The 21,712-nt window shown below is 41.7% G+C and overlaps 1 protein-coding gene across 1 annotated transcript in view; it reads right to left on the bottom strand.

Annotated features, from left to right (window-relative positions):
- Positions 1-21,712, bottom strand: part of LOC126398252 (MAM domain-containing glycosylphosphatidylinositol anchor protein 2-like) — a 338,561-nt gene that overhangs the window by 57,945 nt on the left and 258,904 nt on the right. Inside the window, exon 11 of the mRNA XM_050057437.1 lies at positions 11,996-12,144. Coding sequence (XP_049913394.1) covers positions 11,996-12,144 — 149 coding nt within the window. The remainder of the gene's footprint in view (positions 1-11,995; positions 12,145-21,712) is intronic.

Here is a 21,712-nt window from a genome sequence, read left to right on the forward strand (position 1 = left end):
ACTGAAATAGACTGGAAAGAAAAGGTTGAAAAACAACAAAAGAAGGTCTTTTAATGTAAGTAAATACCTAATTTATTGAGTTATAGCCCGTCCTTATTTACAAACCTTTATACTCTGTTATATAGAGATGTATTAATAGCCTTCATTTTTATTCAGTCACAAAAAGGCTATACATGGGATTTATATCTTGTTATCTGCAGGAACAGATGAGTTCAGCACTGTTCATCAACTTATATGACATATATAAATATGAAGGCAGCGACAGTTGAACGTTTCCACGGCCACGGGTAAAACAGTCTCGAGGGCTGTCTATCAGCTGCTCGCAGTCTCTTTATGTGATGACAGTAAATACTTCACACAGCGTACAACTGAAGTCCGCAAGGGCTCAGTCCGCAAGTCCAGAGGGTGGACATTTGGATTTAGCCTCAGATTTCTCGACCCACCCTCCCTTCCCCATCTCTCCTTCATCCTCTCGTCCCTTCTCCCCTCATCTTTTCTTATTCACTCTGGTGCATACCTCTCCCATGTCTCATTCTAGGTACCAGCTGGGGGGCATGTAATCAGCACAAGTAGAAAAACGCCTGAGACAGAACCCCCATACTGAGTCTTCCTCTGCCCGATCTCTGGTACATCATCCCAGATCAACCTATCAGAAGACATCACTCTTCCACCTTCATCCCCTTACATGCATTCACCAGTCCTCAACAACTAACACCTCCTGAATAACGATTAAACATTTTAACGACATATTGTTGAGGTGTGGTCCTAGCTAGTGAAAACTTTATTAATTACTCTATTGCCTCGTAGTGATTCCAATGGCATTACCGGATGTGAATGAAAACAACCAAACAGTCTCTCAAGATGCTGTCAATCATGTCAATCACTGCTCGAGAACTGCAGTCAGACTGTTCAACCAGGGAACACAGTGTGGCCGGTTGGTTGTCAACGGATTCCAACATGGTGGCCGGGTCACAAATGTTCTCATTTTACAGCTAAACAGTACAATAAATTATGTTTCTGAAAACATTTGAGGTGAGAAACAGGCCATGCAGTAACAGAATCTTGATTCATATTTGATCAGTGCTCCCTGATTGGACAGTTTGACCACAGTTCATGAGCAGGGATTGACATGATTGACAGCTGCATTAGAGACGTCTTCGCTCTAACTGGTTGTTTTCTCTGAGCTGTGGTAGATTTTAGCAAACGCAAAACGGTGTCACTATAAAAGTTACCAACTGTAGCTTTACGGAGTGAGTAGGACAAAAAAAGGTTAAAAGCTTTGACCATTTAACCAAGTTAACTAGTCTATGTGTTTAATGGAGGTGTAGACACAAAGAAGAGGGAGGTAGGCACAGTGACATGAAAATGGCCGAAGCATTCTACAGATGCAATATTTAGAGGATATTTTATTCCAGATAAAAAAATAGCCCACTTCATTAAATCAAACATTCTTACACAACATTACTGACTGAGGTTATCTCCTCTGAAAATCAGCCACAAAATACACGAGGCGCTTTTGCTCTTTCTTCTTTGATTTTCTGACGCGAAGCCAAACAGCTTTCTAAAGCCAGTTTCCCACTGCACAAAAAACCCGCTAACACACGCAAAAATCTGGGCTTTTAATGTAATGGTTAGGTGAACGCGCTATTTTTAGCCCCTTTACCGGCAAGATGCAATGATGCACCACCACAAAATACGTTCGTCTCCTCCTAAGCAGCGCTCAAGCATCGATTCAAATTAGTCTGCACTGAGTTTGAAAGAAAGACTGAATAAGTAAGATATGTCTAAATAAGAAGTAACCAACGTAACGTTTTCACCAGCCTCCATGCTGCTTTTTACTGTTTACTAACCTGTTTTCCAGCCTCTGTGACATTGACCATGAAATATCATTAAAAAACCCACATACACACTAATTTTGGTGGAAAAGGGCATAAAACTCAATCACACTTTTAACTGAAGCTCATGCTTTCTAAATTTGAACCCACTGGACATCACAAAAGCTAGAGAAGGCCCACAAAAAGCCTGGCTCACACTACAGGATTCGCGGGCTGATTTGACCCAGATTCAGCCCTCCTGACAATCGGCATAGAAATCGGGTCTCGGACCTTGATTGGCCCCGATGTTCGGCCCAGATTATCTTCTAGTGTGAGCGAGTGAAAGATGAATCTTAAACTCCACGATCGGCTCACAGACTCGTTGAGGCCGACCTGATTACATGTTCGATTTTTATCGGGATGACGCCGGAAGCGCATGCCAACTGCCGTAAAAGAAGCAGACAAAGAAGAAGAGGCTGGACGAAGCTAACGGTAGCCTCATGCTAACGTTACTGTTGATGGATATTAAAACTGACGGATGAATTTAATTTCTCACCTCTAGTTCTCTTTGTAATACTGACAACCCTTGTTGTCTGTGTCTCCCCAACCACTTTCTCATCCAGACGCATCTCTTCCTCTTTCTTTTTTTGCTGCACAGAATGGCTACAGCCAGCATCACCGCACCACTCGTCTCCATCGTGAACTTGTTTTTGTATTGTTGACTTCCGCTTCCTTGTGAGATGACGTACATTATGTGGTGCACCGCTCTCTCTGGTCCGGTAATCTTGATGAAATCCTGTAGTGTGTGCTGGTCATTATTTTCAAATCTTGTAGTGAGTGCGCGATGAAGATTTTAGATAGATAATCTGTAAAGATTCTCGTTACGTGTGTGATACAACCTGATTTCAAAATCTTTTAAGATTTTTAAAATCCTGTAGTGTGAGCCAGGCTTTATGGAGCATAGCATTAGTTCAGGTAGAGAACTGAAGTTGCACTTCCATTAGCTTAAACGTTGCACCCAATTCAGATGTTATCAGACCATTAAATGGTTGTTATCTGTGGTTCTTAGCCTCACAGATTTGGGTTAAGGCCTGAGTTTCTGGATGCTTTTTTTTTTATATACGTCATCCAAAAAGAAAAAAGTTACACATAGAAACCTCGCACACTGAGTCTGATGCATTTTATTGTTTTATTTGTTGCAAAAATTTAGAAAACAAAACAAAATGGAAAGACACATTTGCTCCCTTGCCTCTCTCCACTGGAGTTGCCTCCCTGGCTGTCGCCACTCTCTCCCCATGTCTTACATTTGGCACTGCTGCTGCAGGGACTGAGCTGTCCTCCCTCTGTGTCTCCACACTGTCACTCTCTGTGTCTGTGTGTGGTCTTCATCCTCTATTACGTCCTCCTCCTAGTCATCATCATCCACCTGAATATTACTATCTGAGCTGTTGAGAGTAAGCTATCTGAGTTATGAAACGATAGCATGTGCCAAGTTCCTCTCTGTTGTTGCAGATGTATGTGGTACGCCACGTTTTTTTACTGCTTCTTGGTCAGACAGCTCTCTAAAGGATTTTTTTGGATGTGAAACACAGAAAATCAAACATGTTTCAGTCAGTGTGAAAACATAACTGACCCTATGTGAGGTTGTATTTATTCTTAAATGTGTGACAATTTTGGACAAATGTGTGCAAAGGCCCAAAGAAAGGGCCTCCAAAACCTACTGTTAGGTTCAGAGGCCATTATCAGGCCACTGAATGGCTGTTGACATAAATAGGAAATGGACTGCACTTGTATAGCACCTTTCTAGTCTTCTGACCACTCTAAGCACTTTTACACTACATGTCACATTCACCCATTCACACACACATTCACACACTGGTGGCCGAGGCTACCATACAAGGTGCCCCCTGCTACTCAGTAACCGTTCACACGCACTCACAGACCGATGGAACAGCCATCAGGAGCAGTTTGGGGTTCAGTATCTTGCCCTAGGATGTTTTGACATGTGGACTGGAGGAGCCGGGGATCAAACAACTGATCTTCCGATTAGTGGATGACCTGCTCCACCTCTGAGCCACAGCCGCCCGAATCCACATAACCAATAATGTGAAATGGGTGCAGTTTGGTTTGGTTTAGGAGCAAAATATTTGTGGTTAGGTTTGGAAAAAGATATGGTACGTCCGTTAAAACAACAGCCTCTGGTTGAAATAAGTTAACAATAATTTTTGGGCCTCAAACCATGCTCACCTGGGTGAAAGCCCTGTGCTTGTTTGACCTAGCCACAAACATCAACCACCCCTCCCTCCCTCCTGCCTGACGCATACTTTCTCGCACTTTATACTACATCACTTGACTTCCTCCTCTGCTCCCAGCATAATTATAAAAGCCATGAGAAGGTCCCCACCTTTCAATAAACGGGCATTTCATGGCCTAATAATAGCCTTCTGAACCTAACAGTGGGTGTGGCAGGCCCCTTTTAACCCATATCTGTGACGCTTTTAACCACAGATAACGGCCACTTAATTACCTGATAACAGCAGAACTGGCTGTGAAACTACAAAGACAGGAATCATATTCATATATGTGTTCAGTGTGGTCATTATAACCTGAGACTTTTCACTGTCAGACTATTAATATGCTACCTCCACTATCCAAACGTCCTCTTTATGTGCCACATTATTGAATTAATTAAGATTTATGTTCATGTAAATGTTCAGTGAAGGGTGGATTCTTAGTTGCAGCAGATTCTCCTTCAAAGTGCAGCAGACTAAATCTATTCTAAATTATATCATATAAAACTGCAGATGGTTCCTAATGTTTAACCTGTAAGCCTGAATATGAGCCTACATGAAAGGCTCAATGAAGCTCTGATGAAACAAGCGCCTTTGGGTCCACGTTAACATTTTACATCTCATTTATTTGAGGTTTGTCACTTTACAAAAGAATTAAAATGTCCTTTTTACTTTAGTGTGATAGGAAGCAACTGTGTAGGTACAAACAAAGAATAAATACTTCATTTCAAATGGATGTGATGCCAGACTGTAATGGGAGCACCCTGTCAATTTACTCTGAGAATGTCTTCGGGTTTGTATCTTGCCTCATTATTGTTCTCAAATCCCCACAATGCATTGCTTTTGCTTTGTTTAGGTGGGTGTGTAATGCTGCGAGCATAAATAAAAGTATTTATATATATGTGTGTGCAGCTGTGTATCAGTTTGGGAGGTTTTGCTTGGATTTAAAAACATTTAATTGGGTAAAAAAAATATCTAACAGGGGGGTTGGTGTGTCTCTGTGAGTGTGTGTGTCCCAGGGCTCCAGGCAGATGGAGGCCTTAAATGATAGTCTCGGCATACACCGCTGCAAACTGCAAACAACAACAAATGCAGGCAAATAATTCAATTTTTTCCATATCAAAAAAAGGAATTGTATTAAATGTGCAAATCAAATCAAACTTGAGATGTTGATTGAGAAAAACATTTAACTTTTCAGACGTTTTTTGAGTCATACACATGCTTATTGGGTTACGGACTTTGCACTTTTGTTTTGATTCCCATTAATGTTCACAGAATCCCCGCGTCTGCGCTCAATTAAGGTTTCTGTTTACATCCCATTACCTTTCATTTTCAAAATTTTCCCCACAGAGGCAGAGTGCCATATTGATTTAATTTCGTTTGATTGCGGCAGCAGTTCACGGGGTTTTCGAGGCAACTTTAAAAAAAAAAGAAAAAAGAAACAGCAGGATTGATCAAAGCGATCGCAGGAGCTAAAAGAAAGAGGGATAATCAAAGTGACGGTGTATTGTTAGACGAGCGTTGATCATTGTAGACTGACTGCATGTAAAACGTATGGCTCCTATTGATCTTGTTGCATGCGCCGAGTTGACAGATTGATATAAAGAGGAGGAGGAGACCGAGGAAACAGTTCTAAAATGGCGAGATGTAGGTTGAGAAAGTTCTCTTATAGCGGTTGGAGACGAGCAATCAAGCCTGTGGACAGCAGAGACGGTTTGGAAGTAGCCGGCTGTAGTATCAAAACAAGGCCAGATGTCACATCTTTCCACTGCATCCTTGACAGGCGCATTGATTTGTGTTTTGTGATTCTCGCCCGTGCATGCCTTTCAGCTACAGCCTCGTTCCCATTTCCCCTTCAGCCAGACTGTCTCTCACGAGAGCACTGGACGATAACACAAAGCAATCCATTACAGAGGCGTAGGGTCTACCAGCTCCAAGTATTAATTCAAAAGAGAAAATGATAATAATTCTCAGAGAATGGCAGGGGAGCTGCTGCTGGATCTATAAATAGATCGAAGCTGTGTCGTCCACGTGCTAGAGCTCTCTTTACTGCACCACTCTTTCACAGTCAGTCCGGAGGTATCGCCGCATTTATTTATTTACAAAGACAGCCTCTCCTCCTACTCATTTCTCTCTTCTTCTCACTCATTTCCTCTTGCTCACGTTTCTTTTTTGACTCCTCCTGGCTCCAACTCTTCCCCACCAAAAGGCAATTTGAAAAAAAATCTTATTATCAGTCCGAATCAATACTCAAAGCTGAGACTAAATCAATCACAGAGAGTATACTGTAGAGCAAGTCCCGCCAAAAAGTCCTTCCGGCAAAGAATCTCTTTCATCAAAGACAATGGAAGACTGGTTGTTATGCCTCGGAGGAAGGAATTAATGGTCACAAAATGCACCCTCTCGAGATATCAAGGCAAGAAGGTGGAAAGAAATTAATTTGCCCAAACACTGATTGTCTGCTAACATAAGGCTGGGGTAGGAATGTTCCCTTTAATAAACAAATGTAGAAAAGCATAAGCGTAGATTTTGAGGGGACGAGAGGGGATTGTCACCCTCGATGTTTAGGGTTAGGGTGAGGGGAAAAATTGGCACAGCATAGTTAAGGTAATAATGTATCAATACAGGGAGGACAAATATTGACTTTTTTATCATATAAATTATTGCTGTTGCAAATACATATTAAACTTTTGCCTCCTAGAATAATAAAATAAATTGCTGTTTTAGTCCACTAACTACATTTTGCGGCAATAAAAATGACTGAGGTGAAATGAACAGACTGAAAACTTGATCCTTGATCCCTGGGGCTATCCTTGATTAGATCATTAAATTAAATTAAATCACATTTTATTTATGAAGCCCAATATCACAAATCACAAATTGCCTCAGAGGCTTTTACAACATATGACATCCCCCTGTCCTTGAAGCCTCTCAGTGGACAAGGAAAAAACCCAAAAAACCCTTTAATGGGGAAACTAGAATTACTGCCTTGTGGTTGTCCACCTCCATAAATCTGTCAAGTTGCACTTACAGTTAAAATCCATATCTGTGAAAACATGGATGCTTCAAACACATCTTCCCCCAGCAGAACAGAAGATCTATAAAATAGGCAGCAAAGTTTCAAGGTGGTAACCCAAGATTAGTGTCACCAATTTAGTATTTGACCAAATGTCTCCCCTTCTGTTCCTGACTCATAACGTTTTATGTTAATGTTTTATGCAGAATATTATGATGCCACAGTGAAACTGACCTTTGACCTTTTGGGCAAAAAAATGTCACCACTTCACCATTTTATCATAATTAGTGTATGAATTTCTGACTTATGGCCAAAAACATGTTTGTTTTAGGTCACAGTGACCTTGACCTTTGACCACCAAATTCCAATAGGTTCATCCTTAAGTCCAAGTGGACGTTTGTGCCAAGTTTGAAGAAATTCCCTCAAGGCCTTCTAAAGATATCAAATTTCTTCTTTCAAGGTCACTGTGACCTTCTGTCTGTCTGTCTCATATTTTTGTATCATGTTCACCAGAATGAGATGAATGAGAGGTCATGGTGACCTTGACCTTTGAGCTATGACCAACAAATTGTAATCGGTCCACCCTTGACTCAAAATGAACATTCGTGCCAAATTTGAAGAAATTCCCTCAAGTGCAAGGTCACAGTAACCTTGACCTTTGACCACCAAATTCTAATCAGTTCATCCTTGATTCCATGTGGTCGTTTGTGCCAAATTTAAAGAATTCCTTCAAAGGTGTTCTTGAGATATTGTGTTCATGACTATGGGACAGACAGATGGACAGACACCAGAATATATAACGCCTCTGGCCATGGCTATCACTGACGTGAATACAGAAAAAATGGTAGAAAACCTAAACTTGATTAAAAACTCTGAGAATTCAGATAGAAATTCAGAATACAGACCAGGAGCACGGTACACTGTAACAAACAGAATTAAAGCTGTAAAGTTTCTCAGGTTGGGTGTGAAAACTAGGAACAAGACTTCAAAGGAATTATAATTCAGTTTAGGTTTGAGGTTGATTAATAGACTAGAGTCAAAAATTGCTGCAACTCCCCCTCCTTGGCTGCTGCCTTAAGGAATGTGAGTATTATTATAACTGGGAGGAGTGGATTCAGTTAGGCTAAAATATTCATCATGACACAGCCAGGTTTCTGTAAGACAAATGAATCAATATGATTATCTGATATTAAATCACTGCTTTAGGTGACAGAGATCTGATGTTTCAAAGTCCACATTTAATTATCCTGTTTCGTTGTACTTTTAAACAAGAGGTGTTAATTTTCATTTGGTTTTTATGTTCAAGTCTTTTGTTTATTTTAGATTTAAATAATTTAAGTGGACAGGGGACGGGCACTGTTTTTATGGCATTATGGGTGGTTAACTGCTCTGAAGGCTCAGAGAAGCGTGTAAAACTGTGAATCTGCTTCCTGGTCTCGACTCTGGCTTCTCCTGGCTTAGAGACACTAATAAACTCAGTCAGGTTCCCAAAGTGAAATCAGCTCCATCCAAAGTGGGAGGAATGCTGTCTCTCCCAATCAGACCAGGGTTTTCCCAGAAAGTCCACCATTATTTACAAAGTCCACATCGTTCACTGGGCATATAAAACAGATGTTGACACAATTTTCCTTTGGGGACAAAATTTACAGTTGAAAAAGGGACATAAATCCCAATATATGGCAATATGTGTTAGCATAGTATTAAACGAATCAAAAAAAAACTTTAAAATCACAATAATACTGTATCACCTCTTAAGTACAGTGACAATATCATGACTGTGGTCTCTGATGATTCCCATACCTAATATTTAGGATCCATTTGTGTTAGAGTAGGTGGTGGCAGTGTGCAACCTCAAATGCAACAAATGCAATCTTCCATAAAACAGAAAGAAGACAAGCAACTATGCACGGCTGATGCAGGATGTACTGCGACATTTCCACTATTAATTTATGCAGAAATGGCAAAAACTGGAGCATAAAAACTCATCAGAATGCAGGAAATGTAATGCTCAGGGTTCCTACATATTTTAACCAATGAATTTTCCAAACTTTTCTAAAACTTTCCCATAATGTTTTTCCCCATTTCCATGACTTTATTTAAGTAGTTTAAAATGGGCGGTATATAGGGTTACAACTAGGGCTGTCAGCGTTAACGCGTTAATCGCGATTAGATTAATGCAATCCATAACGCGTTTATTATTTTAAATCGCATTTTAATTTCGCAAGCCTTTTTGTCCCTTCTACTCACCCGTATTCGGCTCCTCTAGCTGTAGCGTCATGCTTCAAAGCGGCTTCCTGCAGTAAACTTTCCGCAGTGATGGAAAGAAAGAGTGCTACTGTACTTTTGAACGGCTTGTTTAACTTTAAAAAACTTCCAGACGGTTCAATTGACAAGTCAAAAGTAAAGTGCAACCTGTGTCAAACGGAGTTTAACTACCACCTCCACGCTTAACACCCAGGTGCAGCCGGCGCACCCCAGCCAAGCGAGCCTCAGCTCCGCCAAAGTACCATTTTGGAGTGTGGGAGTCGCTGCAGACCCGTGGATGAAAGTACGTCGAAGAAGTTAACTAAAGTGATTGCTAAATGGGTGGCAACCGACTGCAGACCAGTCAACATCGTAGAAGACTCAGGTATTGTATTAAGTTGGTCTACATGGCACTTTTTTGAAAGAAAATACAAAAGGTCAAAAAGAAAATTCTTTCTTTGCGTTCATTTGATTCCCAATTAAGACACTCTGGTAAGAAATACTTTACATTATGGGCTGAAAACTGCCTTGAAATACAAAATAACAGAATTTTAAACATGCAATTCAAAACACGATTAATCGCGATTAACTGTAAATTCTGCGATTAATCGCGATTAAAAAAATTAATCGTTTGACAGCCCTAGTTACAACCATACATTATTACACATGCATTTCCCTTTAGTGCTCACTTTATTCACTCAGTAGACATTCCCACCACCAACTAGCTGCATATGCCCACAGACTGGATCGGTACAGCAGCACATACAGGTAATTCACAAAACGTCAAAGCTAGAAAACCCAAGATCGTACAGATGGCATTGCAATGTGACGTGAGTTTGGATTATTATTTTAACAGGTACACTCACCACTTTATTAGGTATGCCAATTCAACAGCTAATCAGCCAGTCACATGGCAGCAACTCAANTTGTTGGTGCCAAACGGGCTGGTCTGAGTATTTACTGGGATTTTCAGCACAACCATCTCTAGGGTTTACAGAGGATGGTCCCAAAAAGAGAAAATATCCAGTGAGCCAAAATGCCTTGTTGATGCCAGAGGTCAGAGGAGAATGGCCAGACTGGTTCAAGATGATAGAAAGGCAGAAGACCACACCAGGTGCCACTCCTGTCAGCTAACAACAGGTCTATTGTCTCCGGTCTATGTGTATCACATGATGTTAGTGACGTTTCAACGAAGGCACCTGGAAAACAGCTTTTTTTGCTTTAAAACTTTTCCAGGAATTACATGACTGTGGGAACCCTGAGTGTTTGGTGCTTGAAATTCTTGCTTACCATGTGTCCCCCCAGATGTTGAAAAAACCCACGCCTTTTCAGAAAAGGTTGAAATGTTATCTGTTCTAACCCAAATTCAGACACAAGTAAGTAGTATACTAAAGAACAACAACTCTGCACAGAAACAGCTGAAAATAGTAAAAAGCAACTGTATATTCTCTGGCAAGTTTTCAGACAAACGGCTGGTAAGCGCAAAACACAGGCTCTGCAAGCACAACATCATTTATTACCAAACAGACCAACTGAGATAGTTGACAGAAAAATCATTGCACAACACAGACATAACTGGTTTAAAATGTGTTTTTCAAACCTCAATTCCTTGAGGGTGTAGTGTGAAACAAACATGAAATTATATTATTCATTGCAAACACAACTGTCAGGGTATGCTCGCTAATTCTGAGCAGCACTGAGATGGATTTAGCGTTGCAGAATGTGCAACACTTATTTGATATATGCTCTTTTTTTTTAAACAGCCTCCTGAATGGTGCCTCAGCGCTGCAATGAAAAGGCAATGTGAAACTGCAAATCTGTGGTGTTAATGGAGCTGGTTCACTTCTTCAAAGTTGATGTAAACTGAAGGTGGTGCCACACCTGCTGCTGCAAATAAAAACTATAAAGACTAAATGTTCTCCACACTGCCGGGGGGAGGGAGGGAGGGAGAGAGAGGAAGGTACACATTGATTGCCAAAGAGAGAAAATGTAACCATGCCATCCATCAATGCTAGCAGCCTGTCATCTGTGGAGTTTACTTGAGAAGCAGAGAAAACAGGAGCTCTGCTTGCTCTTTCTCTCTGCGGGGTTCCCTTCCACTCCTCTGACTGAGCTTCTGATGGAGAGCAAAAACAGAAGCAATTCGTGGAAACCACAGAACTCGTTCAAACGATGCCCCTGACAGGTTCTTAGTCATTCCGCCCGGCCCGCAGAGGCTCATTCACATCCTCAAAAAACTGCAGAATAAGACAGTCAATGAATCCAGGCGTGACATTTGGCGCTGTCAAACGGAATGCAACAAGCAAGCTGTGCAAACACTTCTATCACACGCTTAAATTGGCAATAAGGAAGGTTTTTACTGCCCTGTGGCACAAAATGACTCTAATTCTTCTAAGAAGGGTTGAAAAGAGGCTGACCAATACCCATGACTCAGCGATTATTGTAAAGAGCCAACATGTCTGGCTTTAAAAACTCATATTCTAGCTGCAACAAAAGCTCCCCGAGAGCAGATCTCACTGGGTCTGAAAAACACTTCTCACTGCAACATGCATTTGGATGAAACACACACACATTAAACAGAGAAAAAGAGGACTGATCACGCTCAGACGGACAACTCTCACTGATCCTACCTGTCTGATGCCCAGTCTGTAGGCGACAATGCGGTCCACTGCGTTGGGGTTCATCTGGGTCCACTGGAGCTTGAAGCCGTAGACTCTGGGCCTGTTCTGCCACAGAGGGCTGTAGGTATCATAGTAGAACTCTGGAGGGTAGGCCTTACCTGGAGAAACAGATTCATAATAATATTTAATGCTTTAAACTTCAAACCATACAGTGGAAATAAGGGCGCCTGTAATGTCCGCCTACTTAAAAAAAATCCCAAGACTGTATTAAAGCTGCAGTAAGCAGCTCTGGTTTCAGGCTTTAAAAAATCTAGCCTGTGATGGGAGACTTTGGCCAATCACAGGCCGTTTTCATAGAAAGGGCGTTCCTATTGGCTGTTCTACAAATGCAGATGTGCATGCACGTCCCTTCGGTGAAAACCTGTTCCAGTGGTGGAGAATCCTGCAAAGTAAGTTGGTATTCTAGCACTCGTATGGCGCCTTTTCTAGTCTTCCGACCACTCAGAGCACTTTTACACAAAATGTCACATTCACTCATTCAGACACACATTCACACACTGGTGGCTGAGGCTACCATACAAGGTGTCACCTGCTACTCAGTAACCACCCACATGCTGTCACACACCAAAGGGCAGCCATTGGCAGCAATTTGGGGTTTCATATATTGCCCAAGGATACTTCTACATGACGAATGGAGGAGCCGGGGATTGAGCTGTCAATCTTCAGATTAGTGGACAACCCGCTCTACCTCTGAGCCTCAACTGTCTACACTACAAAACAACACAAGAAAGTAACAAGGACTCTGACAGTAAACAAAATAAAATCAGCAATATGTTCCAGCGATGGACCGAAAATGTTGCTAATAGTTCAGCCAGAGGCTTACAGCTGCAGCTTCATGTTCACATTTATGTAGCTAACGTTAACATGAGCCTCAGCTCCACCACCGTTTCAGACCACCTTGCTGGGAGGAGCTCCAGAACCTGACCCTCAGTGAGCGGCTGCAGCAACCTGAACCCAGGACAAACCCCCACTTCAGGCAACTGGACAGCCTGACTCCCATCACCAAATGTTCTGTTGCTGCTGTTACAAAGGTTAGACCAGACACTGCTGCCGGCCACCAGCCCATCAGACGCTGTGGGGTTTGCACTAAGTCAAGCTGCTACAGCCGCCAACCAAAGGTCCATCTCCTGAGCTGCTGCACATTCTTCTCACAGCGAAGCAGCCCACAGTGGTGGGGAGTGAGGTGGCTAACTTATTCTTCTTTTACATGTGGTCTAATAAACAACAGATAGAGTGGGGCAAGAAGAGGCTGAGCAAATAAGCTGCACAAGGCTTTGCAATTGAATAAGATTAAATTATTATAGTATGGCAAACACCTGGTTACTTTATGAAGTGTGTGCATATGCCTGTGGTTGTCTGGTGGGAGGGGCTAAGGACAGATAGGAGAGAGCTGCAGGAGGAGGGTGTATATTCAAATTCTGATTTTTTTTGTTCGTTTTCCAGATTCCTTTAAAGGGCTATCCCATCAACAACCGTCGCATGTTGGGGAAGATTCTCAGTCATCCAGGTCATGGTAGTCGTGAGTGTTACATCGTAGGCAACTGGACTACAGAAAGTCCGTTTTGTTTGGTTTTATGAGCTTTTTCTGAGATTTGAAGTTTAAAAATGGTCAAACGGTGTGCATGGGGTACATGCAACTCTGACACAAGGTATCCTGAGAGGCTGGGCGACCGGGTGTATTTTTTACACTTTAAACCACATCTCAACCGAGAAAAGTGTCTCCTTTGGATAAAGTTGTGTAGTAACGTTAGACCACAACATCAACTCAACGTGAATAAGATTAACAATGATGTCTACATCTGTTCTAAGGTAAGTCAACATTGTGTTTGAGGCAACATATTGTCACTTTGCTGGAAAGAAATATAAAGTTATCTTTAACATCTCTAGCTAACGTTAGCTAAAGTTAGCCTAACGTTAGCTCCTAGCTGCGTTGTTCATCATGTCACCTTGTTTGCTGGGAGTTCATTAGCCTATTTTGTTCTAGTTTTGTACTTTGGTGATCGTACATCATTGTTAGCTGTTGTCCAAAGGGCTCTAGTTAAGCTAACGTTAACTTCTGGAGCTTAGCTTCATTAACTTATCTGTAATGGCAGAGATAACAAAGGTTGGCAAACGTTATGCTGAATGATTCAGTGTAAATACTGTAGCACCAAACTAACGGAGAGACACTCTTGGTAAAGATGGTAAAAAGGCCGTTATCCTTTTCTCATATTCTGAGCCAAAAACCTTAACTTCAGTGGCACTTTAACTTGTTGTCTTTGATGGTGACGGCAACCAGATGCGGTTCACAAGCGTACACTGTGACCTGTAAATTTTGGCTTGTAATTTAAGCTTTTCATCGACCTCCTCAACAATAAAATGATTAATATATCCCTCCAATGCGTAGTTTAGGCCCTTTTGGTTACTTCTCAATGACATCTGATCGTTATGTCCCCAAAAATCATCAATTGCCTCCTGTGAAATGCCGTGTACTGTGACACCTGCCATAGCGCCGGGCACTGAATGTTGATAGTTTGTCCGAGTGAGTAGAGGGGGGCGTGGCTTAGCCATAGGTCAATTTGGGCCACCCTTCGACCGGTACGGACATATGAAAGAACATTTAGAATGCTGGCTGATTACAGAGACCACCTGCGTTTCAATTTGAGATGAAGGCAACACGGGATCATTCCAACACCCACACAGTCCGTTAGAAGTGAGGAAGCCTCCTGGATGAGAGGTCAAATGTCTTTAAGAAACTAAAGTCAGTCCAGCTGTCTAAATTATAGCACTTAGAAACAGCAGTAGTGGTGCTGCATTTGCATAAAGATGGGTCACAGAGGGACGAGACACCTCTACAGATGACGTGTCTACATGCACGAGCTGACTTTACTTTATATTTCTTTTTTTGGTACTATATTGTATCTTATTGATTATTTTATAGGCAATTTTAAATCTTTGTCTTTTTGTTTTATTGAATATTTAGGTGAGATAACTTAAAACCCTTGAAGGAGGGTTCACCTGCACAATCTGTTTTTTGTTGTTGCTGATGTTTTTATACCAATTGTTTTAATACTGTGCAAATAAATAATACGAATACTTTGTAAAATGGAAATGCTGTAAGAAAGCACGTCTTGAACATTGAACATCTCAGAAAGCTAAATAAATGCCACTTGTCCCTGGTGATGATACTGAAATATTAAAGTGGCCACAGCCAGCAGTTCTCCTGCCAGGACTGAGTCAGTGGGGTGGAGGGTGGGGTTGCTTATTCATAAAGTCTATTATGAGCAATCATTTCTCATTTTACACTGTAAATGAATGACAAACATTTTAAGCAATTCTACGGGTAATGCTGCTGTTATTGTTCGGTAACACTTGATGATGTCAGACTTAACATGTTCACTTTGAAGACGGATTATCCTGAATACGTTCAGTAAAACAACTGATGTCAAACTGTCAGATTTAACATTCAGTGATGGAAAGATGGAAACACTCTACGCCTCGACAATGACTGGAATCTTTTTTTAAGTGGAGGACTGGAAACAACAATCAAAACAAACACAGGACTGTGCTGAAATACTGGCACTGCTGTGAACACTTGAAACCCCAGAACAGCAGAGCCAGTGTCTCACAGTAACTACAGCACTAATCTGTATATTAATCAGTCTATCTTACACACCAGCGCAGATCTGAGTGTAGAAATCATCATACAATAGGGTTCATTTGTGATTCATGAATTATTCTTATCTCGCCAATCACAGCAAAGGAATGATTGGGCGTTAATAAATGTGGTGACTGAAAATAATTGTCATTTACAAATTCCCACAATCAGGAAGACTTTCTCTATGCTTTATCCACTCACAGTTCTCTATCCCACTTCCACCAATCAGCTGATTACAGGCGTTCCCTCTCCTGGTTAGCCAATCAAACTTTTTTACGATCTCCTTCAGCCATTTATGTCGCTGCTGCCAAATTTTAAATCTGTTCTTTAAGGCTTTTTAAGGCTCCTCCACCCCATTCACCTCCAGCCATCTTATCAGAGCCCAGGATGAGCTCATCAAAGCCCACTCCTCTTCACATCCACATCCTCAGCTCCCTCTTCATCTCATCACCACCACCAGCGTCTAGACTCCATAGAGGGGGGATCCCTACTCTACTAGGTCTTTACCACCCTCCTGGAATATAGGACACCATGATGGGGTCTGATCGCCAAAGACTTACATTTCTCATACTCATGCGCACATGTGAATAAATATTCTCTCTCCTGATTGAATACATTCTGTATGTAGAGGCCTCGCCGTCTAGAGTTTACAATGTGGAGAGGTATAATACGGCCAAGAAGAGACACTTCTCTAAGCTAGAACTGGAAATGCTGACGTCCCAGGTCCAACTTATTTGACAGCCTGAAAAGAAAGGAAGCCCTCAAAAGAAGCTGGAAAAACGCAGCATGGGAAGAAAACACTGCTGCAGCCAACAACAATGGAGCGGACAATCAAACTCCAGCTCAGGTTGGAGTATTTGATTTATGCATTCATGATATGTACCAACCTATAGAGCTCGTAAGTCACGCTCCTTCTGGTAGACCCCCATCGGACCTCTAGGCTTGGAAAATATGAATGGGAGTCAATGGAGAGAAAATTATTATTTTCTGGTCCCTGTCATTAAATGCCTTGGATTACACAAATGTTTTGTGTGGGTCTAAATTTTTTCATGTTAAGAGTTTGACAGTTTATTGTATGATTCTTCAGTTAAAGGCTGTGAAACAACGTAATGAGAAAGACTACATGTCGCCTATGTGACGTCACGTCACTTTCCCTCCACTTCTCAACTCACAGTGCTGCTGCTGCGTCTTCTGCCACGATCTACGGCGCCATCAGATCAAGATGCAGGTGTGTTTCGTACCCGAATGTCACCATTCCAACAAGAACGGCTGTTCTTTCTTTCAATTTTCTTTCGAGGCGGTGAAGTGTACCAGAGACACAGCCATGTATATCATATGCGTCGAGAGCAGCGAAGAGCTGTAGTCCACAAAGCGCTCTCACACAAAACCTAACAGTATCAAACTTCTTCCCGCTAAATTGTAGCCTTCATTGCACAAAAAAATATATTAAAAATTCACAAACAACATATATGAAATTCATGGTACAATTCAAATGGGACCAGAAAATAATTTTCATCTAGCCATTGAAATACATTATGAGAAATCAATTTTTAAGGTCCCATATACCGGAAACGGAAACACGCAACTTACTAGCTCTATAGCCTAAATATATTAATGATATAGCCTATATAATATTGATACTGTTATAATATTCATGTAAAAGTTTATAACTGACCCAGAGAGAGGGGCGTGTGACTGCACAAATCGGGTCTCCTTTCATTTTGGGAATAACAGGAAACACAGACACACTACCTGTGTTGGAGCCAGACACCAGTAAAAATCACAAATTTGCAAGGTTTAATTATTTATTTTCAATAATGCTTTTAATGATAAATGATCTAAACATATTTTGGTTTGTCAGTGTTTTAAAAAAGAAAAGCTTCAGATAGAATCAGGCATGCATGGTGTTCATCGTTGTTCCACCTGAAGCCAGTCCCACAGAGACAGGCAACTGCCAGCAGTGATAGAGAGCACACATCCGTATGGCGGCTGTACATTTTTAAGTGATTAATATGCAGCTGTAAATACAAAGACGCCAGTTAGAACACAGTCTGTTAACAATTCTCCAACTCAGTCAGATTTACTTTGCTGCACTGCCAGTCTACGCTGACAGAAACCTGATGTGAGATTTGATCTTAGTGTGCCCTCGTTCACACTGATAAATGCAGAGATAAATATTTTTATTATTTTTTTATATACTTTATTAATCCCCCTGAGGGGAAATTAAATGTTTCCACTCTGTTGTCATTAACACACAGGTCCGTAAGACACACACATGCACAAACAGGACCTACACATGCACAAAGTGGAGAAATGTCAGAGTGAGGGGGCTGCCTTGGTCAGGCGCCCCGAGCGGTTGGGGGGTTCAGTGCCCTGCTCAAGGGCACCTCGGCAGTGATATGCGTGGAAATGAGCATATGCCCAGTTTTCTGTCGTACGTTTGTTTTATAAACCAAGGCTACTGACAGCGGGACATTTGTGGAGTGAATCATGCTGGTCTTTCAAACAGGGGAAGCTCACTTTAAGTATACATCATAGAATTTGTCATATTGTAGCGAGGCAGTGACTTATAAAAGTATTTCCAAAGCGCTGTCAATCACAAAGGGGTTCAGCCTTTTAGACAATTCCTCCAATCACCATGCAGACACCGAGCGTCCTCTCCCGCCCACCACTCCATTAGGTCCCAGGGAAGCTGAGCCTCCCTGGAAGTGACGATTTTGTCGCATTTATCCAATGAGCGTCTCGCTTTGCTGCGTGAAAAAACCCTGCTCAGCGCTGTCTCATAGGAATGCTTGGAGGCTCTGCGTCCACCGTGCTGACACGAGAATGTATGACAGGGAGGTCGCGTTTGAAAACTGGTGATAAACAGCTGACGTTTGAACAGCATAGTCGTGATGTTAAACGCATCCTAGCGCACGTTTAATGCGATGTGAATTCTTATTTTAATGTAAATTCAATAGTGCATATTTGACCATTTCTTCTATGAAATTTTAGGGGAAGCTCAGCCTCCCTTGTTGTCTCTGAGCAATCGCCCCTGGTCTGAATGTAGGAGGTCAAATGAGAGCCAGTTTACAAAGAACACCTTGTATTTAGAGAGGTTGGTGCTATATAGTTTGTATTATTATTCAGTGAAATAGGGTTAAATTTCAGCTGGAAGTTATAATTGTGAAACATATTCTTTGCTTGCATCTGTACTGTACGTGTTACAGACGAGCTCTGCCCTGCTGCAGTGGTTCATTTTGCACACTGTGTGCAGGCTTGCTTTTATGCTCGAGTATAAATGTAAACTTGTAAATGTTTCATTTTGTTAACACAGTGACATTTCTTTAAAGCCAAAACGAGCGCTGAATTAGCATGACAAAGATGTACAGTATCCCTTATCTGCACAACTTTCTGTTTGTTCTATTTTAATCCACTCCATATGATTTTCCTCGTTGCTGCTCTGACCCAATTTTCCCTGAAGGATCATTAAAGTTTCATCTTATGTTACGTGACATAGCATGGCACTGAATCAAAGCGTGTACCAGATTGTGGTGTGTCTGATGAATGTAGCTACATCCTGAAGTGTCCATCCCATGCTGTGGCAGATCGTACCTGAGTGCTTGATGCTCGTACACTCAAATTGCCTCCACGGTAAAAACTGTTTCACACAGATGGATCCAGACTACCACCGAGATCCTCACAAAGCTTTTCTTTCAATAACACCGTTTGCTTTGTTGGAATCTGTGAGGATTTATTTTCTGCAGTGATCGTGGCACGGACTGAATAAATCCTTCAAGATTTTTTCAGCTTTCCAGTCACAGCCTGCGAGCTGATTTCTGACAGCTGAAGCAGGAGCTGGCAGAACACTGTATTTTAATCAAGATCTTGAAACAAGCTCACAGGATGACCTTCCAGGCAGAGAATAGTAATTCACCTCGATGACACGTTGTTGTGTTTGCCCCTCTGCAGTTTGGGCTTGTTTATTGAAGGATGACAATACCCAGGGCGGATGATTTTTAATAGCCGTGGAGAAGACAGTGGGGCCGCCATTGTTAGCTCAAACAAAAGCAGGACTGGGATTTGATGCACCCGTGTGGAGATGCAGCAAGTAGTTGATGTATGTCAGGCAATTGCATAAACCTGTCAGGATAGTTTATGTCATTGATGAATTATAATGGCGTTATTTTCCTAAACAGTTTTAGTGGCCTCCTGGGTCTCTCCCTGTGGGCTCTTTGGTCTGAACGGATCCTTGAATCGTTTTGTTTCCTTTGATTTGATTCTACGTCTGAGACTCGGGGGAGGAAATAAACTGTGACTCGACAGTTTGTGAAGGTCAGAAGTTCGGAGGGTTATCTGTCTGCTTTCAATTCCCTGGCTCTCAGACTTAAGATGAATCTGATTATTGTAAAAACTGATGTTTTCTGGAGACATTATTCGTATGATAGTAAAAACAAGGATAGGACTTGTCAGCATTTAAAACTGTGAAACTGAAGGTTAATTGATTTATTCCAATGGAATCGTCACAAGAGTGGATTTGCACTTATTCTGATTGTTAACACTCCATGACATAGGTGTCACTGGTGATTATCAGTGTCACAAATATGGGTTAGAAGGGTCCTGCTGTACCGAGTTGTAGGGGTCGACGATATAGCCCTAAAATAATATCACAATATTGTAGGGTATTTTTGTGATAACAATATTCTTGACGATATGACAAATTAGTAAAAAACCACCTGGACCTTTATGCTTTTCCATTTCTCCTCTAATCATCATGCTGTAACCTGTAACTATCGCACATTCACATAAAATAACATAAGACTTTTATAAAGACATCTGTGTCTTCAATAGGGAGGAATGAGCTTGAGGCTGAGGGCCACAAACAGGGAAGCAAAGTATCTTAAAAGTCTTAAAAGTATTGAGATACAGACTGTTGGGTTTAGTCTGTCTATAGGATATGCTGACACTGACAGATACAGAATAATGTTTGCCTGGGTCCAGACCTTGGCATCTGCCCACTGCAGCGACTCTAACAAGTTGACATTCTGTCTGATGTCTGGCCAGAATAACGCCTGCCTTAAAGAAGTGTTTCACTCCTGGAAAGATGGTCTTTTCACAAAACTAGGCTGTCTATGCAGCAGAAAGATAGGAATACTTTTGAAACTTGTGCTACATGACCGGAGAAAAAAAGGGCTGAGACATTTGCCTTTGCTTAAGAGGTAAAGAAGCTACAACTGTCAGAATGCACCGCGCCACATAGAACAAGAAAGGCTGGCGAGCTGCCTGTTCGAAAACAAAATGGCAGCAGGCTGGTAACAAACAATCTTGTATTACAGTTAGTAAGTTAATATATGTTTCTGAAAGCATTTTAGGTGAGGAACAGGCAACGCAGCAACAGAACTATGGTTTGTATTTGATCAGCGCTGCCTACTGCGGGTCAAACATGAACCCAGCAGGGAGATCTGACTGCTGGAGAGATGGAGGGAAGTTTGACACAGCTCATTTTAGGGCTGCCCCCTGATAGTCGACCAAGTTTAAGTTGACTAGAAAGGTCATTATTGGCAAGATTTCATTGGTCGCTTAGTCGCAGAAAAAAACAAAACAAACTAGAGCACTCAGAGAGTGCAGACCTCCACCAAGCAGCTCGGACTTCCCGCCATTTTATTATTCTATCCACTTCGCTTCAACCGATCACCACCAAAATTTTATCATCTATTCCTTGTCCCATTATCAACCTTTCCTGAATTTCACCAAAATCCGTTCAGAACTTTTTGAGTTATTTTGCAGACAAACAAACACACAAACAGACCAATTCCAATTCCAATTCCTACATTCAGTGAACGTAGAGTCTGTAGGCAAACCCCGGCGATCTTGCCTCTGGAAGAAGAGCGGAAGAGCCCTGGTTTCCGGTTGTAGGCTGTTTGTAGTCCGTGTGATATTGACCAATCACGTTTGAGCCGGCTGCAGTTGTTGCCAGGTTAAACGGTCCGTGCGGTGAACTAACGAGGCGGAACATAATTGGCGTCACTGCAAACTCTGAATCCATCGCA

This window comes from Epinephelus moara, chromosome 12, assembly GCF_006386435.1.
Source record: "Epinephelus moara isolate mb chromosome 12, YSFRI_EMoa_1.0, whole genome shotgun sequence".
NCBI classification, from domain to species: Eukaryota; Metazoa; Chordata; class Actinopteri; order Perciformes; family Serranidae; genus Epinephelus; species Epinephelus moara.